Genomic DNA, 22,615 nt, shown 5'->3' with positions numbered 1-22,615 from the left:
AAAGAAAAATCTGAAGAAAAAATTTCCCAGAAATGTGTGCAAAGCTCATATCCTGCTTTTGTGGAAGTCTATCAGAAGCATCCGAAGCGCAGTGCAGACAAAACAGCTAAACGAAAGTGCTAAAGCTCACTTCTGCTATTACATTATTTCCCTTTATTGGAAACGTATAGGATTCTCAGCCAACTTTGAACTGTGCAAAAAAAAAAAAAAAAAAAACCCATAACTGACGGCGATGATTATTCATTCAAGTCCAGTTTAGTTTGACACTCACCTTTGTTCCTCATTGTGACGCCAGGAACAGAGCACGGTGCGCTGGAATCTGGCACCGTAAACTGCTGTTTGGGCAACTAAACAGAGAAACGGGGGATAAAAGCATGGAAACGAAAAGGAAAAAGAAGAAAAAAAATCGATTTTGGCTGCAGGACAACACAATGCTACAGGGTCAGTGGAGAAGAACCGGCAGGGAAAAAAAAGTTTTACCTTCATCTTCACGTTGGCACAAACAGGCATGCTGTCCCTGCAGCCCTTGTGGACGGATGCATTACAGTCTGGAAAGAAAAGCAACATAGTGAGCTTGGTGATTGTGTGTGTGTGTGTGCGTGTGTGTGTGTGTGTGTAGGGAGGAGGGGGCGGGGGGGAAATGGGAGCAAGAAATTCTGACTGGTTTTCACAGTCAGCCAGGAAACTCCACCAGCCCGCTAATGAAAGCCAGACTGGAGCGGTGTGTGTGATGCAACTGAGGGGCAATACTGCTCTTGGAAAAAGAAAGAAAAAAAAAAAGGGTAGGCTTTGACGCACACACATGTATACTGCACTGCATGGGAAAATCTCAATTATGTAAACATTCCCATATCCATCATTTAGTCACAAAAGTCATAATTCATGGCTGCTAAAATAAGCCCTGCCAGCGTAACCTGATCCAGTTCAGTCACTTTTGCCTGTGTTCTTTGGGGAACTCGTGCGAGGTTTTGATTGGTTCGCCAGTCCTGCTAATTTTCACACCGAAGCATTTCCACTGAAGACTTCATCAGAGGTGTTGCGCAACTTAAACCCACACCCCCGCCGGAGCGTCGTCATCCTCGCGGGGCGCATGCAACGTTTCCGCTCTGAGGATTACATCAGTAAACAAATGCTCTCACCGAGGGTGAGAAGACAATAAAGACGTGTATGTAAAAGAAAGGCTACGACGCCATCAGTGGCTGGTTCTGATTGTTCCTTTTCTAACTTACAACATTATTGGGTGTTTTTTTTTTTTGTTTTGTTTTTTCATGTGGACGTCTAAGCAGATCCAGCAAACAGGAGACAAAGAAACACTGTATTTGTCTGCTGGATGGAAACCAGCCAGACATCTGCGAGTATAAACCTCCTGAAAAAAGTCCGCCTCACAAGGCTCTGCAGCAGACTGCATGCAAAACAAAAAGGGCTGTTTCTTGTCAGCCGAGTATCTGAGGCAGAATGTGACCATTCACAAGATGGCTGTAATCCATCGCAGAGCTCGTTTCTCCTTTTGAGCTTTTTTGCTTTCCCTCCCCCCTCCCCTCTTGTGCAATAAGCTACATCCTCTTCTGGTTCTCCAGTGAAAAGCAAAATTAAAAATGCCTTTGTTTTCTGTGCCGACACCCTGATGGGGCCGATTCTGAAGTAGTCCTCCAGGAGACGAGTGTGAAGCTACAGCAGTGATTTGGCCAAGCACAACAATGAGATGCAAGAAGGATGCTAAGAATGGCCACCGCAAGACAAATGGAGCAACATGTTACTCACGCTGATAGTTTTGCCCAGCGATACAAACACAGATAGCAATAGCGTCGTTATATCAGCCGTTTGGCGTTGTGGGCAGGATTTAATGACGAGGACCGGGTCACTGTTCGGCTGGTTTTTTCTACTGCACATTTAATGATGGTACATTGCAGATAGCTAAGTAGGGGGCAACAGCAACTAACTAGTTGCTGATTTCATTTAAAAAAATCAGTTATGATAAACTGAGCTGCACTGATCATATGTTGCCATCAAGCGTTTGTGTATCTACAGTCAACAAACAAGGGAATTCTCACCCCTCTCTTCTGTCCACACCTGCTTTAAATCTGAAATATTTGAGCGTTTTCAGGCTTTGAATGCCTGAAAAAGTGTGACATCTTGATGCATGTGCATCAAGATGTCACTTACACTCAAGTTTGACTTTGACTAGGCCACTCCAACTTTTTCCACTTTGAACTGAAGCACTATATGTCCATAACTTTTGTCTGATTTTTGAAACAAAATTCAGTTGCGGACTGGGAATAGTGGGACTTCTTAGTGTTGAAACTGTTAATTCAGAAAACAGAATCTGATTCCTGAATAGATCAAAGATTTCCAGGAATAAACAGCACAAGACTGACATCACAAAAAAAACCAAAAAAACATCACATCATTAAATCAGCAAAACAGAAAAAGGTACTTACATGTACAACAGAATGCCTCTTTGCCATTAAAAGCTTTATTGCACTGGGAGCACTGGAAGGACTGGTTCGAGCTGACAGGCGTGAAAATGTGTCCGTTCACAGCCTTCTTGTCCTTCTCCTTGCTTTCTTTGTCTTTGTCCCTTTTGTCTCTGTCTTTTTCCTGAGGGAGGAAAGTTGCTGGAGTTATTAACGTGACTCATCTCTGACTTTGCTTCCACAATTAACTGGGAACCGGCAAATTGGAAATTTGAGGGACAAGTGAGACTCCGAGTGAAGCCTGGGTTGCGCGCGGAGAGGACTCGCGCGCCAGACGCTGACAAAATGTTTCACTGGTTGGTCGGTGGCTTATGTTAAATTTCAATCTAAACCCCACGGAGCGACATGATTACTCTGATGTGCTTCCCAGCAGGGGGGGAGGCAGGCAGAGAGGGAGGATGGATATTAAGTGATGCAATTTTTATGTAGTCAACAAAGTGTCTTATTAAAGAACTTTTAAAATAACTCTTTTTTTTGTAAATTGTTTCTATACATGTCAGTGTTTAATATCTAGGAAATGTAAATACACAACTTTGACTATTGTTATAGACAAGTTTTATTTTTTAATTTGGTCATCATTTAGGGTTAGATAAATAATAGAAAAGTCATATTTATAGATCGTTGCAAAAGTGCTCGGACGTTTTCACCTTTTGTCATGGTATAACCACTAAAAGTGGCTAAAAATTTTAAAGAGGAAGGAAAATCAATTCCAATAAACATCTGTATAGTGCAGTGGTCCATTCAGAGCTGCAAGTCCAATGGGCTGTGTCGTCTGCAGTGGGTCTGTCGCAATAAGCAATAAATCAATTAATCGCATGACGAATTAAAATGAGCTCACTCATTTCCATTTGCGTGATTTATCGTTTTCATTTTTCTTCTCTTATCTCTTTCTACCAAAAACTGAATGAAAAACGTCTTGAGTCTGGTGACTTGATCTTAACGAGCTCTTATTTTGAAGGACAATTTTATCTGCATGTGTTGTTTCTGTTGTTTTGCTTATTTATTTGGAATATTTAAAATAGAAATGAAAGTTTATTGATCATTGAGAAAGCCATCACCATCATTTTACTTGAAAACCGCCTCAAAAACAACAATATCATGGTTTATCGCAATAACTTCTGGGACAATTTATCGTCCAGCAAAAGTTTGTTATGGTGGCAGGCCGAGAGATGATCACAAAACGCTACCAAAACAAAACAAAACAAAAAACATAACAAAGTGAAAGAGTGAACAAGGAGGAGACGGATCCATTGGATTTGAGGAGCTTTGATGTAGCCTCCCAGACGTCTCTGAGCTTCTCCACAACAGGGTCGCCTCTTTCTGCTGCTCCCCTCCGCTAATGGACAAGCTCATCCTCAAGCAGCCCCATTCACACACACACACACACACGCACACACACACGCACACACACACGCACACACACACGCACACACACACCAAAACTGAATCACAATCCCATAAAGTGATGCAGAAAAGAACAGAGCCTTCATTCTTTTGGATTTGCATCACAGAGCCTCCACCCAAACCCAGAGGAAATGGGGAAAATGGAGTTTTCCAGCTCGTTTTTAATGGGCCAGCCCTGAGGCCTCTTTCTCGGTTTGCGAGGACCACGGAGCTCCGACGTAGCTGGGCTCATTTTCGCTTGGTTTTTAAAGAAGCCAGAGAGGCTAAATGGGCCACGGCGTGTTTCGGAGCTGTTGCAACACAACTGTCTTCAAGTCTCACTTTCTGCAATAACAACTGTCAGATCGGAACTAAAACGCTCTCTCAGATTTCCATGACTTCCAAAAACGGTAGCTTTCAAGCATTTGGAAACCCCTTTTTGATGAGAAAATTCACACAAAAAAATCTATTTGCTGAAGCAGAGAAATCTAATAAAAAAGAGAGGGAATGTGAGAAGCTTTTTGGCTACAAGAAACCTCCTCAGGATGCATAACAGCCTGTGACGTCTACAGCGCAGATTGAAAACAAAGAGACATTCTAGTGTAAGAAAGTCTAACAGACTATGACTTCACTGGAAAATAAAGACGAAAAGACAAGCCGCCACAGAACAGAACTCTTTAAACATGATCTTCTGACAACCACTAAACTTTCTCTCTCTCTCTTGTTTTTCTTTTACTGCGATGTGACTGGAAAAGCAGAGCAGTCCTCTCAGCCTACCTCCAGGCAACCTTTCCTTCTCAGCGAGAAGCCGCGGCTCCCCGAGAACCTCCCGTACAACATCCCTGGTCTGCGGCCCGAGGGGCACAGTCTACAGCCGGCAGAGCCGAGGCTCCATCAGGAACTTGGGCAAAGAGGAAGTGACTGCCGCGCAGCAGGAGGTGCTATTTCTGCAAAACGAGCCGTCAGTGCGGAGCGGACGCTGTTGCAGACTGCAGCGACTACATCCTCTTCCACCGACGTTCTCACTTTCGGTGTTCGTGCAGAAGAGCAGAGCCGAGAGAGACTCTAAGGGTTTCAAACCTGGTAAAGACTGACCGCAACTGAATGGGGTTTGGCAGAATCGTCACAATAATCGTCACAACAGCACCGAGTTGAAACGGAATTAAAGTACAATTTTGGTTTGTGGATGATTTGTTTTCATCCCAACCACAGGCTGAGGCGGCACCTTTTGGGGTCCTGTCACTTTAACAGCAAAATGCATTTGAGAGGTTGGAAAACATTACAGCAAGTTTTTGTCTTCCTGTTTTACTTCCTGTTCACCCGTCAGCGTCTCGGTGCATGGGGGAGCGGGCGGCTTTACAGAAACACGGAGGCAGAGATTGCTAAAAACTGCCTGGTTTTATTTTTCTCACAACAGGAAAACCAATCTGATCGGAGTTCATCAGAACGCCACATCCGAACCCGCGGGTGACGTCAGCGCCGCCGAGATACGGGTAATAGGAATTGTGTGGGTTAGAATTATTTATAATTGAATCATTTTCAAATTTGTGCATTGTAAGAGGCAGGAAAGCCCACTTCCTGTTGAGGATATGAACGCTTTGCTGATGATTCTCATTCTGTGTAACAAGGTCACACCATGAGGTCATCCATGGTTTGTCATCCCTCCTATGTGATTCAATGAGAGCCGTGTGAGAAATGATGACAGAAGCAGGACAAATATTTCAAAACATATTTGATTCCCCCCTCCCCCCCCAAAAAATTAAATAAGATTACTGATTAGAAAATATTAAAACGAATCAATAAATATCATTTGATTTCCTCAAAAACATTCCACAGTTTGAGAAACATTCCCAAAATCTTAATTTTTTTTTCTGTGATGTTTCCAGTTTCCAGATTTAATGAATTATTTTCTGTTTTCTATTAGACCAAAACAAAGTACTGCATATTTGTGAAGAGGAAGCGAATGGTTATCAACTTTGTTTTGTTATTTTGGTTTGTTACAAATAAAAAGTGTAATAAATAAAAAGAAAAGTGTGTCAAGAAAATGTATTCAATCCTCCGGGGTCAAAGAATTTTTATACATATTTTTTACATCTGTGGAGACAGAAGCTGACAAGTTGTGTCCTACTTTGTGTCTTTCCATCACATAAAATCCCAATAAAATACAGTTCAGTTTATGACTGTGGTGTGACTAAAATGCTACTCATCATGCCTTGGAAAGTTATTTCTCCCCAAGGCAAAAGAAAGGTAACCCAGAGCTCATCTCCATTCAGAGACTTGTATATTCGGGACCACAAAATGAATAGTGAACTCCAAAAGCAGCGCCTGCTGGGGAAGTGTGAACAGGAGGAAGTTACAAGCCCTGAAGCGCGACACGTAACCACCAGCTGTTCAGAAGAGGAAGCAGATCCCTGGGTGAATGTGGACGCACCACAGCGGAGCCTGAAAAGCAACCTGCTGCTCCCTCGCTCTTTGCTTAAAAGGGATGTTTATGTGAAGAGGTGGCTACGGTCTACCCAAACACACACACACTAAAAATAGGTCATCCACACGCGGCGAGGCGGTCATTTCGCTTACCCGCGTCTTTTTGTACATCTTGTTCTTGAGGTAGCTGAAGGTCCGGCTGACTTTGGTCGTGTTCCTGCCCTCCGTGTCGCTCCGCAGAGGCCCCGGCTCTTCCTCCGATATACTGAAATGCAGGCCAGCGTTACTTTGCAGCCTGCGCAACATGCCGGCTCACACATTCACTCAAGACGCGTCTTTACAACGCCATAAAGGTCCAGCCGGCCACTTCTCCTCGACTCCTCTTTACGGGAACCATAAAGGCCGTCGTGGGTGTAGACGAAAAATAAAAAAATAAAACCAAAAGAAGGATTTGTTCATAATGTGTGTGAACTGACCTGTAAGCTACCGACCCGGAGGGGTTGGAAAACAACCTCACGCCTGGAAGGAGAGAAGGCAGGAAGTGAGGAGCAGAACTTTTTTATTCATTATTTGAAATTATTATATTTTTGTTGTCATGTCAGGTGGTAAAAAGGTGAGCAGGACAGAGCAGGGTTGACCTTTCGCTGAGTATAATGGCTCACTAGTAAAACATTTTATATTCACTGGAGCTGAAGGTTGTCAGGTCAAGTCCTGGCTGCGAGGATTTGGCTGGGACACGGACCGAGCTACTTCTAATGCTTGAAAGTGAGCTGCTTAGCCCTGAGGAACCCCCTGCAGAGCGAGGGCAACGCGCTAATGGAGAGGCCGAGGCCGAGAGCTGCAGGCAGTCTGCCTTTCAGTTCAGCGACACTCGGTCCCAAAGGGCCGTCGGCTCCAAAAAGCCTCCGTCTGCTTGAGAGGAGCGGCTTCAAAAATGCATTTGAAACACTTTAAATATTGAAGATTCATTGTTGACGGTTCAGATCGTCACACAGGGTTCCAGCCGTCTGCAGTTTTACTAAATTTGTCGCCGCTGTTGAAAACTTGCAGTCTGGAAAAATGTCCACTTTTTATTGCAGTGGTGTAATTTCACAAACTTTTCATTTGACATTTATTCAATGTTGTGAAAAAAAACATGTTAAGAATTAACATCTGAAAAGCTGCTATTATTTTGCATTAACCAATTTTTGCTCCCGTCTTCTATTATGATATGTCAGCTCCTTAAGATTACACGATTTGACGTTTCAGAAAAATAAATCTGCTTAATAAAACAACGTATGTCATGTATGTCAATATATATATGTCTGTATATGAAGAAATCCATGCGATTGCAAACGGCTTTAAGTCGATTATTCCAGTCATTTTTAAATGAGGAACATTCAGCTTCTCTCAAAAATAATCATTCTTCTCAGTTTTGTGCAGTGCGTGAAAACCCACAAAGGACAATGTAAGCAAAATGAAACAGAAAACAGCAACAGAAAGAGAGTAGAGGAGAGAGGTGAAGGTTTGGTCTGAAGAAGACAGGCCCACATGTATCCTCAGATAACCTGCAGCACCTCTGACGGTGCTTTTCCTCTTCTATCTCGTGATATTGCTCCAGTTTCTTTTTTTTTTTTTTTTCTCAGAAAAAAGACGACACCAAAGGCCAATTCACGGAAAGGTCATGCTGCCACTGTCTGCATGTGACAGAAGCAGCCGAGGTCCAGTTCAACACGGCCAAACAGAATTTATCAGCATAATGAATTCAGCACACACTTCACAAAGGAGCAGGTTTGCTTTTCTTCCTCCTCCCATCGAGGATCGATCAGTAGATTTATACGAGTAGTAATTAGTATTCTCCTTTTGACTGATGGTTGTTGCTGCGGCTCAATCAGCCGCCATGTTGCCTTCAGCATTGTTTTAGAGGAGCCAATCCTACACTGGACAGGAAAATGATGAAAACCCAGAGGACTGAACTCAGGTTTACAGGTTTTTTTTTCCAGCCTCTCTTAATGCCAGACAGTTTTATGACTCCTTTAGAGAGGAGAAGCCTCCCTCACCCTACACCTGCACAGGTGGGAACAGCAGTTTTAATCATGGTTCATTACACTCGGGTGTAGCCAGCGTCTGAACAGAGAGGAGGAGGCGGGTTTCTAGAGCTCTACTGGGAACCGCGACTGCTGTGGGTTTAAAAAAAATCTAGTTTCTACTACAGCCACCTTTGCCGACTGGTACTCACTCGAGTCATCCTCCTCCTCCTCCTCTTCATCGTCACTTGACGAAGAGTCCCCGTAAATGAACTGAGTCTTAGATTTGGTGAGGATAGGGGACAGGTTGAAAGAGAAGGAAATGCGCCTCTTGCGTCTCAGGCGTCCCACCGCTGGGAGGCGCAGGGGCGGCAGCAACGAGGGAGGAACCACAACAAGCACTCGTCATTTGCTCAAAGCGTGTAACTGTGGTACCGCTAATAAGTCGGTGTATTCTTGGTGGTTCTTATTTCAGGAATACACCCAAGTGTTGGTAAACTAGATATAAAGTCGATTTTGGTTCGTTTCTAAGTAAAGTGTCTCGTCTCCTGGGTTTTTCTCCTACGCTTTTTCACCTTACATCCACAAAATTTTATATATTTTTTGGGGGACTTGACAGCTGAAACTGAACCCTGACCACAAAATTTGGGTCATGCAGATATACCAAAACTATTTCTACTTGCTAAATGCCAGAAGCAAAATGTTTACACACATTCCCTCAGTATTTGGTAGCGTTGTCTTTGAGCTGTATCTTTGCACTGGTTTGATGGCCACACCAAAACATTGACTTTGTTGTCTTTAAGCCACTTTGGCTTTACAGCTTAAGGTTGTTGTCCATTTGGAAGACCCATTTACGTCAAAGTTTTACTGCCTGGTTTACGTCTTTAGATGTTGCCACAGGAGTGCCTCTAATTAACGCAAATGTTAATTTGTTGGAATACGTTGGAAACATATCAGAAGTTTCCAACGTCAACACATCTTCTGGGCTTTCCCTCGTTGTTTCAGGGGATTTATTCTGAATGTAAACTTCTCATTTTGAAGACATTAATAAATACATCTGAGACATATTTTGCCCTTAATAGTGTGGCATTTAGCAAATGGAAATAATTTTGGTAAGTCTAAGTGACCTAAAACCAGAGACGTTTGGTCTGATTGAACTTTGTTCAGCTTGAAAAAAAATTGTATATCTGTATATGTAAATCCTGTGTTTCCACAGTATGCCAGTATTAAGTCAGCTTCACTCTAATATCTATAAATAAAATGCAGGCCAACCAAACTGTGAAAAAAAGTCTGTCACATCCTAAATGCAACACAACATATCCACTGTGAAATATGGCGGCAGCAGCATGATGCTGTGGTCGAGACCTAAATTCAATTATAAATGCATGAAAGGACTTGAAATGTTCAGTTTATGGTCAATCTTCATCCACGATGGCTGAATTTAATATTAACTGGCAGAAATTCATGTCAGAGTTGATGAACACAAACAAATAGATACTTTTATTTGTAAAACATCTAAACTTGTATCATGTCTCCTGCCACTTCAGTTGTGTTCTACTTCGTGTTGATCTACTAAATAAAAGTTTGCAGTTTTAAACAGAGGAAATGTGGGCAAGTCTTAGGGTCCGTGATATAGGAAGTGATTTTCAAAACAAAATACTTAGTGATTTAAAGACACAGGGCGTCACACTGTCTTTAAATGATGAAAATACAAAGAAAAAAGAAATCAACCCATAGAAAGAAAAGAGGCTGAAAATTTAAAGAAAGGTCAAAGAAATCATAACTCAGGTGTGAACCCAACGTGAGGAGAAACACTCACCATCACTGTCTTTATGGCTGATGGTGACCATGGAAACAGACTTGGTGAGTGGAAGGGTCATGGAGGGACAGCTGTTCCTCAGCGGCCGATACCGCCGCAATTTCTGCGTCGTGAAATACAAAGTGTCCATCAGAACGGCGGCGTGACAATGTCAGAGAGGATGCAAACAGAGGCAGATAAACTGGAAACAGGAACAGTAAACTAAAAGGGGAAACTCGATGTTTGATTTGTGGTGGTTATGTTCATGATTTGCTTAAAAGTCACTAAGTGAGGAGGAATCAAACAACCAGAGGACAATGACGATGAGTAGTTCTCACTAATACCCAAAGTGACGTTTCCCTGCCTTGTTTAGAAAATCTTTATCTGTTCCGATGAATTTCATGAAGTTTGTATTGTAAAAATCATCAGGTCAAAAGACAAAAGAAAAGGCTAAAAAGGAAGCAAAAAAAGTTACCTTTTCTAACCTACTCAATAATCAACTAAGTAGCAATAGTTTAAATGAGTAAAGTAGGATATAAATTAGTGTAGATCCAAACTGTCCACCAGCACAGCTCACTTAAATACACCGATAGCTTCACAGGTTTGGTCACACATGTAAAAATAACACAATTAGGAGTAGAACACCCAATACAGAATAATTAATAAAGAAACTTAAATGGACTAAAAAATAGGTTAGTTTGGTGAAATAAATGAACTGCAACAAATCTTTCAAATGGTTCAGAAAGTGTAATTAAAAATTAAAAATTTAATGTAAAATAAATAATAAAACGGCGTCACTCAGAGCACAGAGCATAGAATTAGGATGAATAGATCTCCCCCTAAGGGACATGTGTCATCAATACCCCATCTAGAATTGTTTTCAACATTGCGACTGATCCAGATATAAAGATCGGATCGCTGCATCTCTAGAACATAATGACGCATTTTGTTGTCAGTTTTGAGTAATAAAAAAAATCAGATTTAGGTCACTTTTATTGAGAAGTATGTAGCAGAGTTTGATAAATCCATTAAAAGCATCAAAGCCTGTTGGATAGATGTGCTTTGTGCAGTAGCCAAAACTTTGTATTAACACTTTCTTTCAATAAAAAGTTGAACTGGGTGTTGTGGGCCGCACAGAATCAGTCCAGGTGCTGCAGTTTGGACACCGTTATGCAAGTCATGTGTGTATGCGTGTGTGTGTGTGTGTGTTTCTGCACCAACCTGTTCCTGCAGCCTGCTGTCCTCCTCTCGCTCCTCCTGCTCTTCCGTCAGAGACACTAGGGAGCCCCTGTCGTCGCTGTTGTGCCGGGGCATCCTGGAGCGCTCCAGGTCGCGGGGCTCCTGGATGGTGGAGCCCCTTAGCTCTTCCTGGATCCCACTGAGCCCTTCTAAGCTGTAGCTGCACAGAAACACACGAAACCCGACATGTAAACACACTCCTCCAGGTCTCACCGAACTATTCATCAGGTCTTTCTGGAGATGTACAATTCCTGCAGCACACTGAAATGAATGCATGCACCTGTTGTCTCACACACACACACACACACACAAAGCTGGGCTCTGCACAGTGTTTAGTCAGCTGAGTTATCGTCGGCCTCTGGGGCAGATTTACAGGCGAAGCAGCTGCAAATGACTTCCAACATTGGCATCGGCGCGGAGGGCTCCGCAGCTGTGATTTACAACCCCAATTACATCGATCTATGACTGCGAATGAGAGGCCCTGAAAAAAAAAATCCAATGCAATGATTATGGGGAGGAAAACTACAGCTACATTTCAGAATGAGCTATGCTAGCAAGCTGCAGCTCAGTCTGCTTCAGTAAATCTCTCTCTCTCCCCTTTTCCTCCAGCCTCTCTGGTGGCAGTGTGGGCTCCACGGTATCCAGCAAATCACCGGTCCCGACACTTTCAAGCATCACTAACCGAGGGCTGGACTGAAAGAATCATCATCGGCGACCGGCCCCGGTAATCCTCGGGGTCAGGGAGGCGGACGGCTATATCTGTCACGTTAAAACCTCTGTCCTGACTCAGGATACTCACCCCTACAGACCCAGAAGTTCCTTCATCCTGAACAACACCTGCAGACTCTGCTGTGGCAGTAGGAACTGACAAGGCTGAAGTTGCACACAAAGGAAAACACGCCCATAACAACGGCTCATGCAAATGAAGTCGGTTGTAAACGTGCATCATTTAAAAGCGGTCGTGTGTTCCGAGCCGACTCAGAGTAACGGATGAGATGTTAGAAGTTGTTTTTTTTTTGGGTGTTGGAAGGTTGAGGGGGCAACGAGGAAGTGGGAAGTGGAAAAACAAAAACAATTTTAAAAATGGCACGTGGAGTTTACAGCATAATCAGACAAGAGGAAGACTATTTCTGATTGGCTGGACTGAATGTTAAAGTCGCATGTTGTAAGCGCCGTCTTTGAGGAGGCATGCAAAAAGTCATATACACACACATTAAGGTTGAAACGATTAATCAGATTAATTGCGAATAACCGATTATTGAAATAATCGTCAACTAACTGAGTAATTGATTAGTGGTTATCTGGAGTGTTCAGACTTTAAAAAAAAAGCTAATTTGCTGAAAGATCACCACGCTCAAAGCAGTAAATAAGACAAATTTATATAAAAAATATATATATATTTATGCATTTGGAATTTAAGATTTAAAAAAACAGCCTTCATATTAAACATGTTCTACCCAGAACTCCTGAAGCAGGATAGTTTTAACTTCATCTGGATAGAATTCTGTTAGAAAAACATCTATTAAGCACCTTTTATCCCCACTGTTAGGTCAAGCCGAACAGGCTGAACTTTTCACATGTTGATGTTAGAAGCATTATTTTTAGCTGCAGATGCTTCCCTTGCTACAAATGATCAAGCGTTCACTACAGGAATGCGATGTTATTGCATTTTAGGCAATAAAATGTTTATTTTCTTACTTTAAGAAGGAATTTCTATGTTTATTAGCATAATTTAATGTATTTCTAGTATTGTTTTAGTGGTTATATGAAAAATTAGCAAAATGTGATAATTTTTGATGATTCATTTGATCATTCTATTGGTTAATCAAATAATAGAATAATCAATTACTAAGATAGTTCTCGGTGTTTATTTGAAGAAATAATCTATTGCAACTAATGAGTTATTGTTTCTGCTGGACAACAAAGTAACTGCTCCATCTAGCCTGCTTATGAGAACACCTTTGGTCAATTATCAGTCCAGATTGGGCACTGCCACAGGTTTCCTGGTGCAAATCAAGAAAGATTTGCCATGGATGCTTTCTGCACTTGTGTTTATAGTGACAGAATGCAAAAGAAAAATCAAACTAACTCTGACAATAAAGCCACAATAAGCTGGGCACCAGGAGCAACACTGCAGCCCCGACTGCTCAGCGAGACAGATGTGGCCATATGGTTGCCGCAGCGACCTACTACAATGTGACACATGTCTTAATTAGAACCTGGCAGATGGCATTACTAATGTGTGTCCATATCTGGATTTATCACACTCTGCAAGAGGGAAAACTGAGTGGCCAAATTTGAGAAAGATTAATGTCAAAAAAAAAAAAAAAAAAAGAATGTAGGGCCAGAACTAACAATTATTTTAGGAATCAATTTAGCTATCAATTATTCTGACCATCAATTAATCATATAAAAACAATGGCACATTGTACAGATTTTAAGTCTTACTTACACAATAAGAGATCAACTTAAAAAGATGAAAACAAGTAATTCAATTCCTTTTTTAAATAGGAAAACAATCAATTTATTGCCCAAAATGCAACAACACAGGATTCTTTTAGCAAATCTGAACCAGGTGAAGCTGAAACTTTACTAATTGAGGAGTTTTGGCTAAAACCTATTTGCAGACAACTGTGTTTTTATCTTAAATGCAAAATGTATGTGTATATATATTTGTACAGTTTTGGTTTAATTACGGCTCTGAATATATTGATTTTTTTTCAGCAAATTAACTTTGTTGAGTCTGTATACAGCAGCTAAAGACTAATCACTGACAACTGATTCAATAATCAATAATCGATTTATCGTGATTAATCCAACTAATCGTTTCAACCAGAGTCTGACAAAACCTTCAGTTCAGATAATTTTTATTTAAATGTTCTGCTTTGAAAAACTGTAAAAAGGTGGTTCAGTCAAAATTTATCCAGCACTGGCGTTTGACTGAGCCAACAGATTAGAAACGACTCCACTCTGGTTTGTGCGATCAATAATAATGACGGAAGAAGCTGGTTCCTTCATCGTTGCTTCCTCCTACCCTGTACTGGGTAAAAGTGCAGGTAGAAGTTATTTTACAGTTTGAACAACTTCCATTCGGGGTTTTACTGCTGTGGCACAGAGTCTTCTCCTCCAGGACTGCACTCAAAACCTTTCTGACGCCTTCACAGTCTCCAAGAAATCCCTACAGGATCTTAAAAAACACAACTCCGTTCTCGATCTGTAGCCATGCAGCTGAGCCTTCAGAGTTACACTTCACTTTTTCTAAAGAAAAGAGACGAGGTTCAGCCACAGTTTTTTTTTTCCTATGGTGCTTTATGCACATTCCAGCAGGGGTGAAAAAGACAGCAACATTCTTCAGCACAGTCGCCTGCAGGGATGCAGCATAAAGCAGCGGCAGCAGCAGCAGCAGCAGCAAGCAGATGTTAGAAAAGCAGGAGCTTCACATAGTCCACAAGAAGACAACAAATCAATCCAGACAACACGTCAGATACCTTCTCCTGTGAAAGGCCGGCTTCCCCTCACCAGGGCTACGGATGGAGCTGGGGGTGATGAAACAGAGACAGGAAGTGGTGCGTGATGGGAGAGATGAATTGTGATATGAGAGGACAGCATGGAAGAGATGAGCATGATGAGAGTTTGAGTGTTTTGGAGCAGAAGTGGTGTTGGTGCTTAGTAAAAAAAAAAAAAAAAAGGGGAAAAAAAGTAATGATCCTAAATGGAAAGTTGTTTGGAAAGAATTGCTTCGTAAGAGTGAAGTTGGGACGTCGTCCATTTGCAGTTGCTCTGGGGAAGCGTTTCTGGGCTAATTTAATCTGCGTTGAGGTCCAGTCCCAATTTTAACTGAATCCTTTTTAAGGATTTGACACACAAAATGAGAAAATACATAAGAATGACAGGGATGCACAGACCCCTGCAGGCTTCAGCAAGCCGAATTAAAGACTTTTTAAGACATTTTAAAGTCACCTTGAGTGAAATTTAAGACCAAAAAACTAGAAATATAGAGGGTGGTTGGTGGTTGCTCTTTTACAATCAAGCATAGCAAAAACTGTGAAATTTCTGGGAGTTTGGTTGTGGGACTTAGCAGCAGCTTTGTGTTTTTCAGACTACATGTGGCTCTCTACAGCCTTAACCCCCATAGTGCCAAACATAGAAGTTTTTTTTTTCTTTTGCAGAAAATGCATCTGGTCTCGTATGGGTTGAACTCCACACACAAGAAGTGACGAAACAGAAATAGCATGAAGTGGCAACAACTGCCAGCTCTCCTCCAGCCAAGCAGCCGATGGCATCTGTGCATGCGAAATTCTGGATTGTAGTGAAGATGTGAAAATGCGAGTTAGCAGAAAGTTTGTCGCTGTCGCCGCCATCGCGTTCCCTGTGTTGGGTTTCACCTCAAGTGGCAATAACTTTCTCCTTTCACTGTCGTTCGTCACTCCCCTTGCATCGAGCTAATCGCTCATGACAGATAGACGCAAAAAAGCTAGCTAGCAAGGTAGCCGAGGCAGCGGTAGCCTGAACTGCGTTGAGGCTCAGAAACCATTTAAGATGTCTGATAGTGACTCAAACCTTTGCTTCACAGAAAAGTTACATATATGAGCAAATATGAGATTAAATAGTCCCTTCATGCTAAAATTTAAGACGTGTGATTTCCGAATCTCAGACCATCTTAGATTTTTTTATGCAACTAAAATAAAAGCCTTAAAACTTTTTAAGGCCTTTATTTTAGATGCATGAATTAAAAAAAAAATTATGAGGATGTACGAGATTAAATAATCACTTCGTACTGAAATTTAAGACGTGATTAACGCATTTAAGGCCAACTTAAAATTTTAAAATAAATTTAAGACATTTTAAGGCCTTCATTTTAGATACAGGAAATTAAGACCTTTTAAGGATGCACAGACACCCTGAATAATCAAGAAATAAAAGATTTGCCAGTTTTTTTCCCCCCCATTAATCCATCAAAGTAAATGGTTAATCACATCAAAGTCACATAACAGCATCAAAGGAGTGCATGCTGTGGGTTGAGTGGTTTACGTCATATGTTGGTTGTTTTATTTTAATGCTTTGCATGGGGAAATGCATAGGGGAGGGAAAAAAAGTCTAATTATTCACAAAATCAAGGGGGGAAAATTGGACAATTCCGACTAATTGGTGCATTTCCACTTTTACCATTCCCACATCGGTTTGATACACAAGAGGCCTCAGCCAGGAAACAGTTGAATTAGCGTGAAAACAGATGTGAAAGCCTGAAAGATGTCCATGCCAAGAGCAGCGACTCTCTGAAATCTGTTCTGAACGCCAACTCCTGCCGTGAGGAGGAAGCTCGCTGCATAAAGCCTATAAATAGCTACCAGCATGGCCCCCCGCCGTAGCACAAACACCTTTAATCTAGAATTAATGAGCTTCAGAGATGTTTTTTGGTGGATTTCTGTTCTTTATGTCAAACTAATGTGCTGCCGGTGAGAGCTTCATATTCATCTAAGTGACACTCTAATACTGCCTTACAGGAAAAGACCTCTTATTTTTTTATGTATTAATCCACCTGTATCCTCGTATGCCTGATACATTTTTGTAAAAAATTAAGCCTTTTTCCCCCCTGTTCCACTTCTAGTGAATGTTAATCTATTTTAATTTTTAAAAAAAATCCAATTAAGTGGGATCAGAAAACTTGATGTTAGGTGTTTAAGCAATCATGTAAAAACAGACGGTAAAGAGGAGGGAAATCTAAAGTCAAAAAGTTTCTTCACAGTTTATGTGTAAGTTTTCACTGCAGTCTTAAGTCCGTTAAAACACTGTGTAAATGAGACACAAAAACATCTGAATGGACTCTAAAGAAAAGCAGCCAAAGTTCAAAGAACAACTTAAAAAGCTCTAAATTTTAATATATAGGTATCTAAAAGCCTGGGATGGTTTACTTGCCCAAAATTATAATTCATACACAAGTGCGCTGCTGATCCCGTCCCTGCTGAGAGTTCATCACAAGCACCATTAATTATCATTTCCTGTCACCCTCAGTCTGCCTGTGAGGAAAGCGCCACTCGCTGCTCTGCCTTCAGCTTATTTGTTCACACAGACAGTCGGACGGTGTGACGGTGTAGATGCTTATCGACACAATGCTGTCTCTGTGTCAACCTTTTTACCAGTACTTCATGACGGTTCCAAGAAACTCTTTGCAATAAATAATTCTAGTTAGATTCGACCAAACAGGAGCAGCAGGATGTTCAAATTTGGTCCAATATACAAACTTAACAGAATTTGTAAATTTAGACGTGGATGTTTGGTTTTTTTATGATCTGGGTGTTTTGTGTTTGTCGGCCTTCACGGTGAAGAAAGATTTTTCTCAAGACCACAAGCATTTCTTGTGGTCTTGGCACCAAATATCAAATCTTGGTGACCTTCCTCTCATCTTTTTCTGCTTTCACTAATGCTTTGCAATGAAAAAAGAAATAAAATCCTGTATGCTTTATAAATGCTTATAAAGCATAAATAACACTTCAGTATGATGAAGCAAACCCTTTTTTTAAATGGGAGAAATCACCTGGTGAGGTTTTGTTTATATTTTTCATTAGGGAGCATCTTCTGATAGCTGGAAGTTGTTGAAACCAGAAGTTTAAATACAACAACTGAAAATAATTTTTTTCCTCACGGTCTAAATTTCAATCAGACCAAAATTTCTCTTGTTTTAGCTTAGTTAGAATTACTAAAATTATTGCTATTTGCCTAATAAAGTTTTAGGTAACAATTTATTTGCTTAACTTCTGATTTTGAAGACATAAATACATTGATCTCTGACACATTCACTCAGTATTGTTGCATTTAGCAAATAGAAATAACTGGTAATCCTAACCAACCTAAAACAAGAGAAGTTTGGTCTGATTTAACTTCAGACAGTGAGAGAATACAAATGTGTTAACTTTTATTCGGTGTATGTAAACACAGGATTTCAGCTGTATGCATGCGTCTCTCTGTGTAAACTGCTTCCCGATGAAAGGCAATGAAGGCATTATTAAACTAAAAATGTGCAAAGGAGATGACATGAGCAAACTGTAATAATGACGACCTTTGATTCTGGAGACATCAGATCTAGTGACACCTGCTGACTGAAACTCAGTAACACCAACAGGTTGGTAAAATGATTAGGAATGCACCAATAAATTGGCAAGGCCCTGGAATTGTCTAATTTTTGTTGAATTTCCCTGAACTGTGATCAGGAATTTCAATACTAAACATTTCTTCAATCTTCTTCGACTGACAAATGTCAGATTAGGTACTTTTTAAATTTTCTGATACGTGTCACAATTTATGTAACAAAATCAGAACACGTCAAAATCCCAATCAGAATGACAGACCTCTTTGAAAACAGGAAACCGGAATAATCGGTGAGTCTATACTCAAAATGAGTTGCTTCCAGCTCTCACCTCCTCTGATTCATCTCCGATTCTCCTCCGTTGTTCTTCCCTGGACCCCAGCTGTGGCGGCGAAGCGGCGACAGAGAGCGCTTGCTGTTCCTGAAGAGACCGGAACGCCGCGGCACCTCACTCACTCGGTCTTTTGCTTCTTCTTCAGCGTCCCCTCCTCCTCCAGCAGCAGCAGCAACAGCAGAACAGTCCTGGCCTTCAGCGTTGGTAGCCTCAGACTGGATGCCCTCCTCTGGGCTCCAGCTGCCGCTCAGGCCCTGGCTGCCCTCCGGACTGGAGCTGGACGGGCCGACGCTGGCGGTGTCGTCTGTGGAGGAGCAAGAGACGGAGACCTCGCTGGTGCTGTCTCCTCCAGTCACTGGCTCGTCGTTCTGCAGACATCCAAAAAGGGAAAGACAGCCGTTAGCGTCAAACATCCTTGCCTCTTTCACACCAAACCTGTTTAGTCCACTTTAATCAAGCTCTAGTTGGTTTATCAAGAAAGTCCAGTTCATTGGGGGAGGTGTGAAAGCCCAATCGAACTCTGATGCAAACCAAAAAAAGCAAACTCTGATCCGTCTAAAAACCTCAGTCTCAGTTTGGGTTGAAGTGAATTCTGGTGCGTTTTGAACGCGTATGTGAAACACCGAGCGGACCGGAGACCGCTCCGAAAGCAGGAAGCCAACTACAGCACAGGGCATTCTGGGTAAATATTATCAAGATGTAAGCGCAAGTCCAGAGCTTGAGAAATGACTTGTGGTCTTTTACCAAAGACAAGAAAAGAAATCCTACTACTACTCAAATCTAATCCATTGTTGTTTACATTTTGTGAAGAAGGAAGTGGCGCTCACTGTCTTCTGAGATTTTAGTGTCGTTTCAGTCAGTGGTTGTTGGTGCAGCACCACCACAATCATTAGTTCGTTTTACACAGTGAAGTGTGAAAGCGAACCGCGCCAAATGAAAAATGGAGCAAAAGTTGTGATTTTGAACCGAGTAAGGTGTGAAAACACACTTTAAAAAAATTACCAACATAAGAAAATGCACCTGAAAGTGAGTAGTTTGCTTATTAACGATCGTGGAAATTTAATTTTAAGCAACAATGAAACTGAAAAGTGTGGTGCGATAAAGTATTCAGCTCCATTTTTCTCTGAGTGCAAACAACGGCCTTCAGGAGTCGCCTGATGATTACTAATGACTGAATAGAGACCATCTGCAACAGTTTGGCTCAAGAGGCCATTCTGCTTTGAGTTTATCTATATAGGAAATTGACGAGTTTGAGAATCTCTGCTCTAAAACACCAAGGAAGTACTTCCAAACACCTAAATTTGTGTTCCTTCAAATTCTTGAAAAGCACAGAAGCCTTCTTTCAGCCAGCTGATCAGCAGTACACAGCAAAGTAACCTGCAGCCACTCCAGATAACTCCAGGCATCTCATTAAAAGCACTTTAAACTGTTTGCAAGCACGGATGGGAAACGTTTCCAGTTGTGAAACAGCTGATTTATCTCGATACTGCTAACAGGCCTCTGGGTAATCGAGATAGCCAAGGTGAGCTGCAACACACCCTAGCATGAGAACCGCTAAGCCTGTGTGTGGGTGCTTTATTTATCCTCATGGCTGACACCTTCTGCTGAGAGCTAACAATGTGTTGATTGTAAAATCTCTACAGAGGACACCCGTTCTGCACGCATTTGTCTTTCAGTACCTTACTTGACAATTTTCCTTTTGAGTTACGAAGATGGTGACGAACTCTTCAAAACAGAAGAAAGCTGTCGGTGCAAAACAGACAAAAACAAAACAAAAACAAAAAAAACTTTTTCTTTCTGGCTCAAGAGCAGCAACACATCGATGAAAGAATATTTAAAACCAACACACACACAAAAAAAAAAAAACAGATTATCATGCAGGAAACAATAAAATGAAGCAAAGTGGAATAATAAAACATATGCGCATCAAATCACTGCTAATTACCTGGGCTATCGCATTATATATACATCAGCATTTCTTCACTGAAGCATGTTATGAATTTAGAGAAGGCTGGAGGAGCAATTTAACCCACAGGAATGGAGCGTAATGAGGACCAAATGGCAAGGCTTAAGCGTAACGAGCAACAGCCACTTTATAGCAACACTGACATTATAACAAACACCATTAGATGATGGGGGGGAATAAAAAAAGAAAAAAAAAAGAAAGCTTTCACAGATGTTGCTCAGACACACATACACACACACACACCCACACACACACACAGACACTGTCAAAGTCACAAGACTGCTGCAGCCAGGAAAGAAACCGTGTTGTGTACACTCCCTAATGAAGACACTGCAGAAAGTTTTGAGCTGCGATCGGGTGGGAACGCGCTCCTGCGTCGACACTCACAGGTTCTTTTGGAGCTAATTCGTAGGTGTGAGCTTTAACTGGGTCTATTGTGCTGCCAGCTGCAGTGTTAGCGCCAACATAGAGCTGCTTCTGTTGGGAGGGCCGGGAAAAGAAAGATCCGCTTTATGCTGCAGACGCAACTTCCTCTGGGAAGCGAGGGAACGTCTGGGTTTGTTGCATGCGGGGCGGCGCAGCGAGCGCTCCGGCTTTCGGAGTCAGGGAGGGAAAGGAGGAGGAGGATTCGGAGAGGATTAAGCATTTTTTACATTTCAGGCTTTCCTGGTTTTCTCATGCCCTCACGCACAACAATTAATGTTACGCTTTCTTTCCACAAGGGCACATGATGCACGCTGCGCTAACGTGTTAATGAGATCCATGCCATGGCCTTTAGAGTTATGAAACAGTCCTCTTTTTTTATCCCTTTTCTAGTGCAGCTCGCTAAAGAAAAGGCATTTTCTCTTCAGAGGGAAGCAAAGGCGCTAATCCTCCTCTTTCAGAACTTAGCTTCTGCGGCCTTTGTTTGAAATCAAAGCCAGCGAGCCTCGCACCGCATTTCGCCCATCACTCACTGCCTGCCGTGTCCCGACCCCTCGGCATCCCAGGCCAAACACTGGTAGGCCACTGATAAACGCCACGCGGACTTCATCATTCCATCACAACAAGCTTGACGTGACGGAAAGATTGCGACGCCGAGAGAGTGAGAGAAAGATGCTCGGTTGATGTCTCGGGTCTGAGCCTTGGGGCGCTGATGAATAAGACTGAGCGCAGATGGAGAGAAACAGAGTTTGTGTTGTACATTTGAAGATATTCCCTATAGGCGCAGCTGCAGAGGCAAACAAAAATATATTCCTGCCGTTCGACACGAGCGAACCTGATGTTTGGAGCGCAGCCAGCAAAGCGTAAAGCCTCTGCTGCCAAATCAAACTGGATTCCCTCTCATTCTGAAATGTACAGGGCATGGGAGAAGTTCTCTTTTTTTTTTCCACATCTTGTCAAAACCACTAGCTAAAGTATTTTATTTGGATTTGATGTGATACTCCAATACAAGGTGGCTCATAAAGTGGAAGGAAAATAATTTGGATCTGAAAAGTGTGGAATGCTGATGGATTCAACTTTCTATATTTTCATTTCTGATGTCACACCGATATCACAGCTTTGAGAATCGCGGACAACGATATTAATCTGATGTGATATCAGCATGCATAACTTTATTACAAATTTTGTAGTGTGGAATGCAGGAAAGGCCTGATTGAGTCATTTTACTCAAACAGAGAACAACAGAAAGTAAGAGAACTACTGACCCATTAACCAGTTGGTCTGCTTACTGCATACAAGCACTGCTGGATAGAAATCCTGGGGCGGACTAAATTCTGGAGCGGAGTGCTTATATCAAACATTTTAGATGCAGATTGATACCTGTTTTCTGGCTGATATCAGACCAATATTCGATATCAATTTCAATATTGGATCGGAACTAAACCTGTCACAATAAATCAATAAATCACATGATAAATTAAACA

At 41.8% G+C, this 22,615-nt stretch overlaps 1 protein-coding gene across 5 annotated transcripts in view; it reads right to left on the bottom strand.

The window, feature by feature from the left end:
• akap13a (A-kinase anchoring protein 13a) overlaps positions 1-22,615 on the bottom strand; it is a 127,201-nt gene that overhangs the window by 26,270 nt on the left and 78,316 nt on the right. For 3 of the 5 annotated variants that reach the window (XM_088004131.1, XM_088004134.1, XM_088004133.1), the window contains exons 12-20: positions 18,740-19,110; positions 14,813-14,860; positions 11,307-11,484; positions 10,107-10,209; positions 6,758-6,800; positions 6,435-6,546; positions 2,439-2,598; positions 481-548; positions 272-347 (exon numbers count right to left, since the gene is read on the bottom strand). In XM_088004131.1, coding sequence (XP_087860257.1) covers positions 272-347; positions 481-548; positions 2,439-2,598; positions 6,435-6,546; positions 6,758-6,800; positions 10,107-10,209; positions 11,307-11,484; positions 14,813-14,860; positions 18,740-19,110 — 1,159 coding nt within the window. Of the gene's footprint in view, positions 1-271; positions 348-480; positions 549-2,438; positions 2,599-6,434; positions 6,547-6,757; positions 6,801-8,499; positions 8,641-10,106; positions 10,210-11,306; positions 11,485-14,812; positions 14,861-18,739; positions 19,111-22,615 lie in introns of all 5 variants that reach the window. The other 2 variants (XM_088004136.1, XM_088004135.1) reach the window with 2 other exon arrangements.

Source organism: Poecilia mexicana, unplaced genomic scaffold (genome assembly GCF_051168715.1).
Source record: "Poecilia mexicana isolate PSO_F unplaced genomic scaffold, ASM5116871v1 scaffold_3, whole genome shotgun sequence".
Classification (NCBI taxonomy): domain Eukaryota; kingdom Metazoa; phylum Chordata; class Actinopteri; order Cyprinodontiformes; family Poeciliidae; genus Poecilia; species Poecilia mexicana.
The sequence above is the reverse complement of the archived record's forward strand: the minus strand, read 5'-3'. Positions and strand labels throughout refer to the sequence as shown.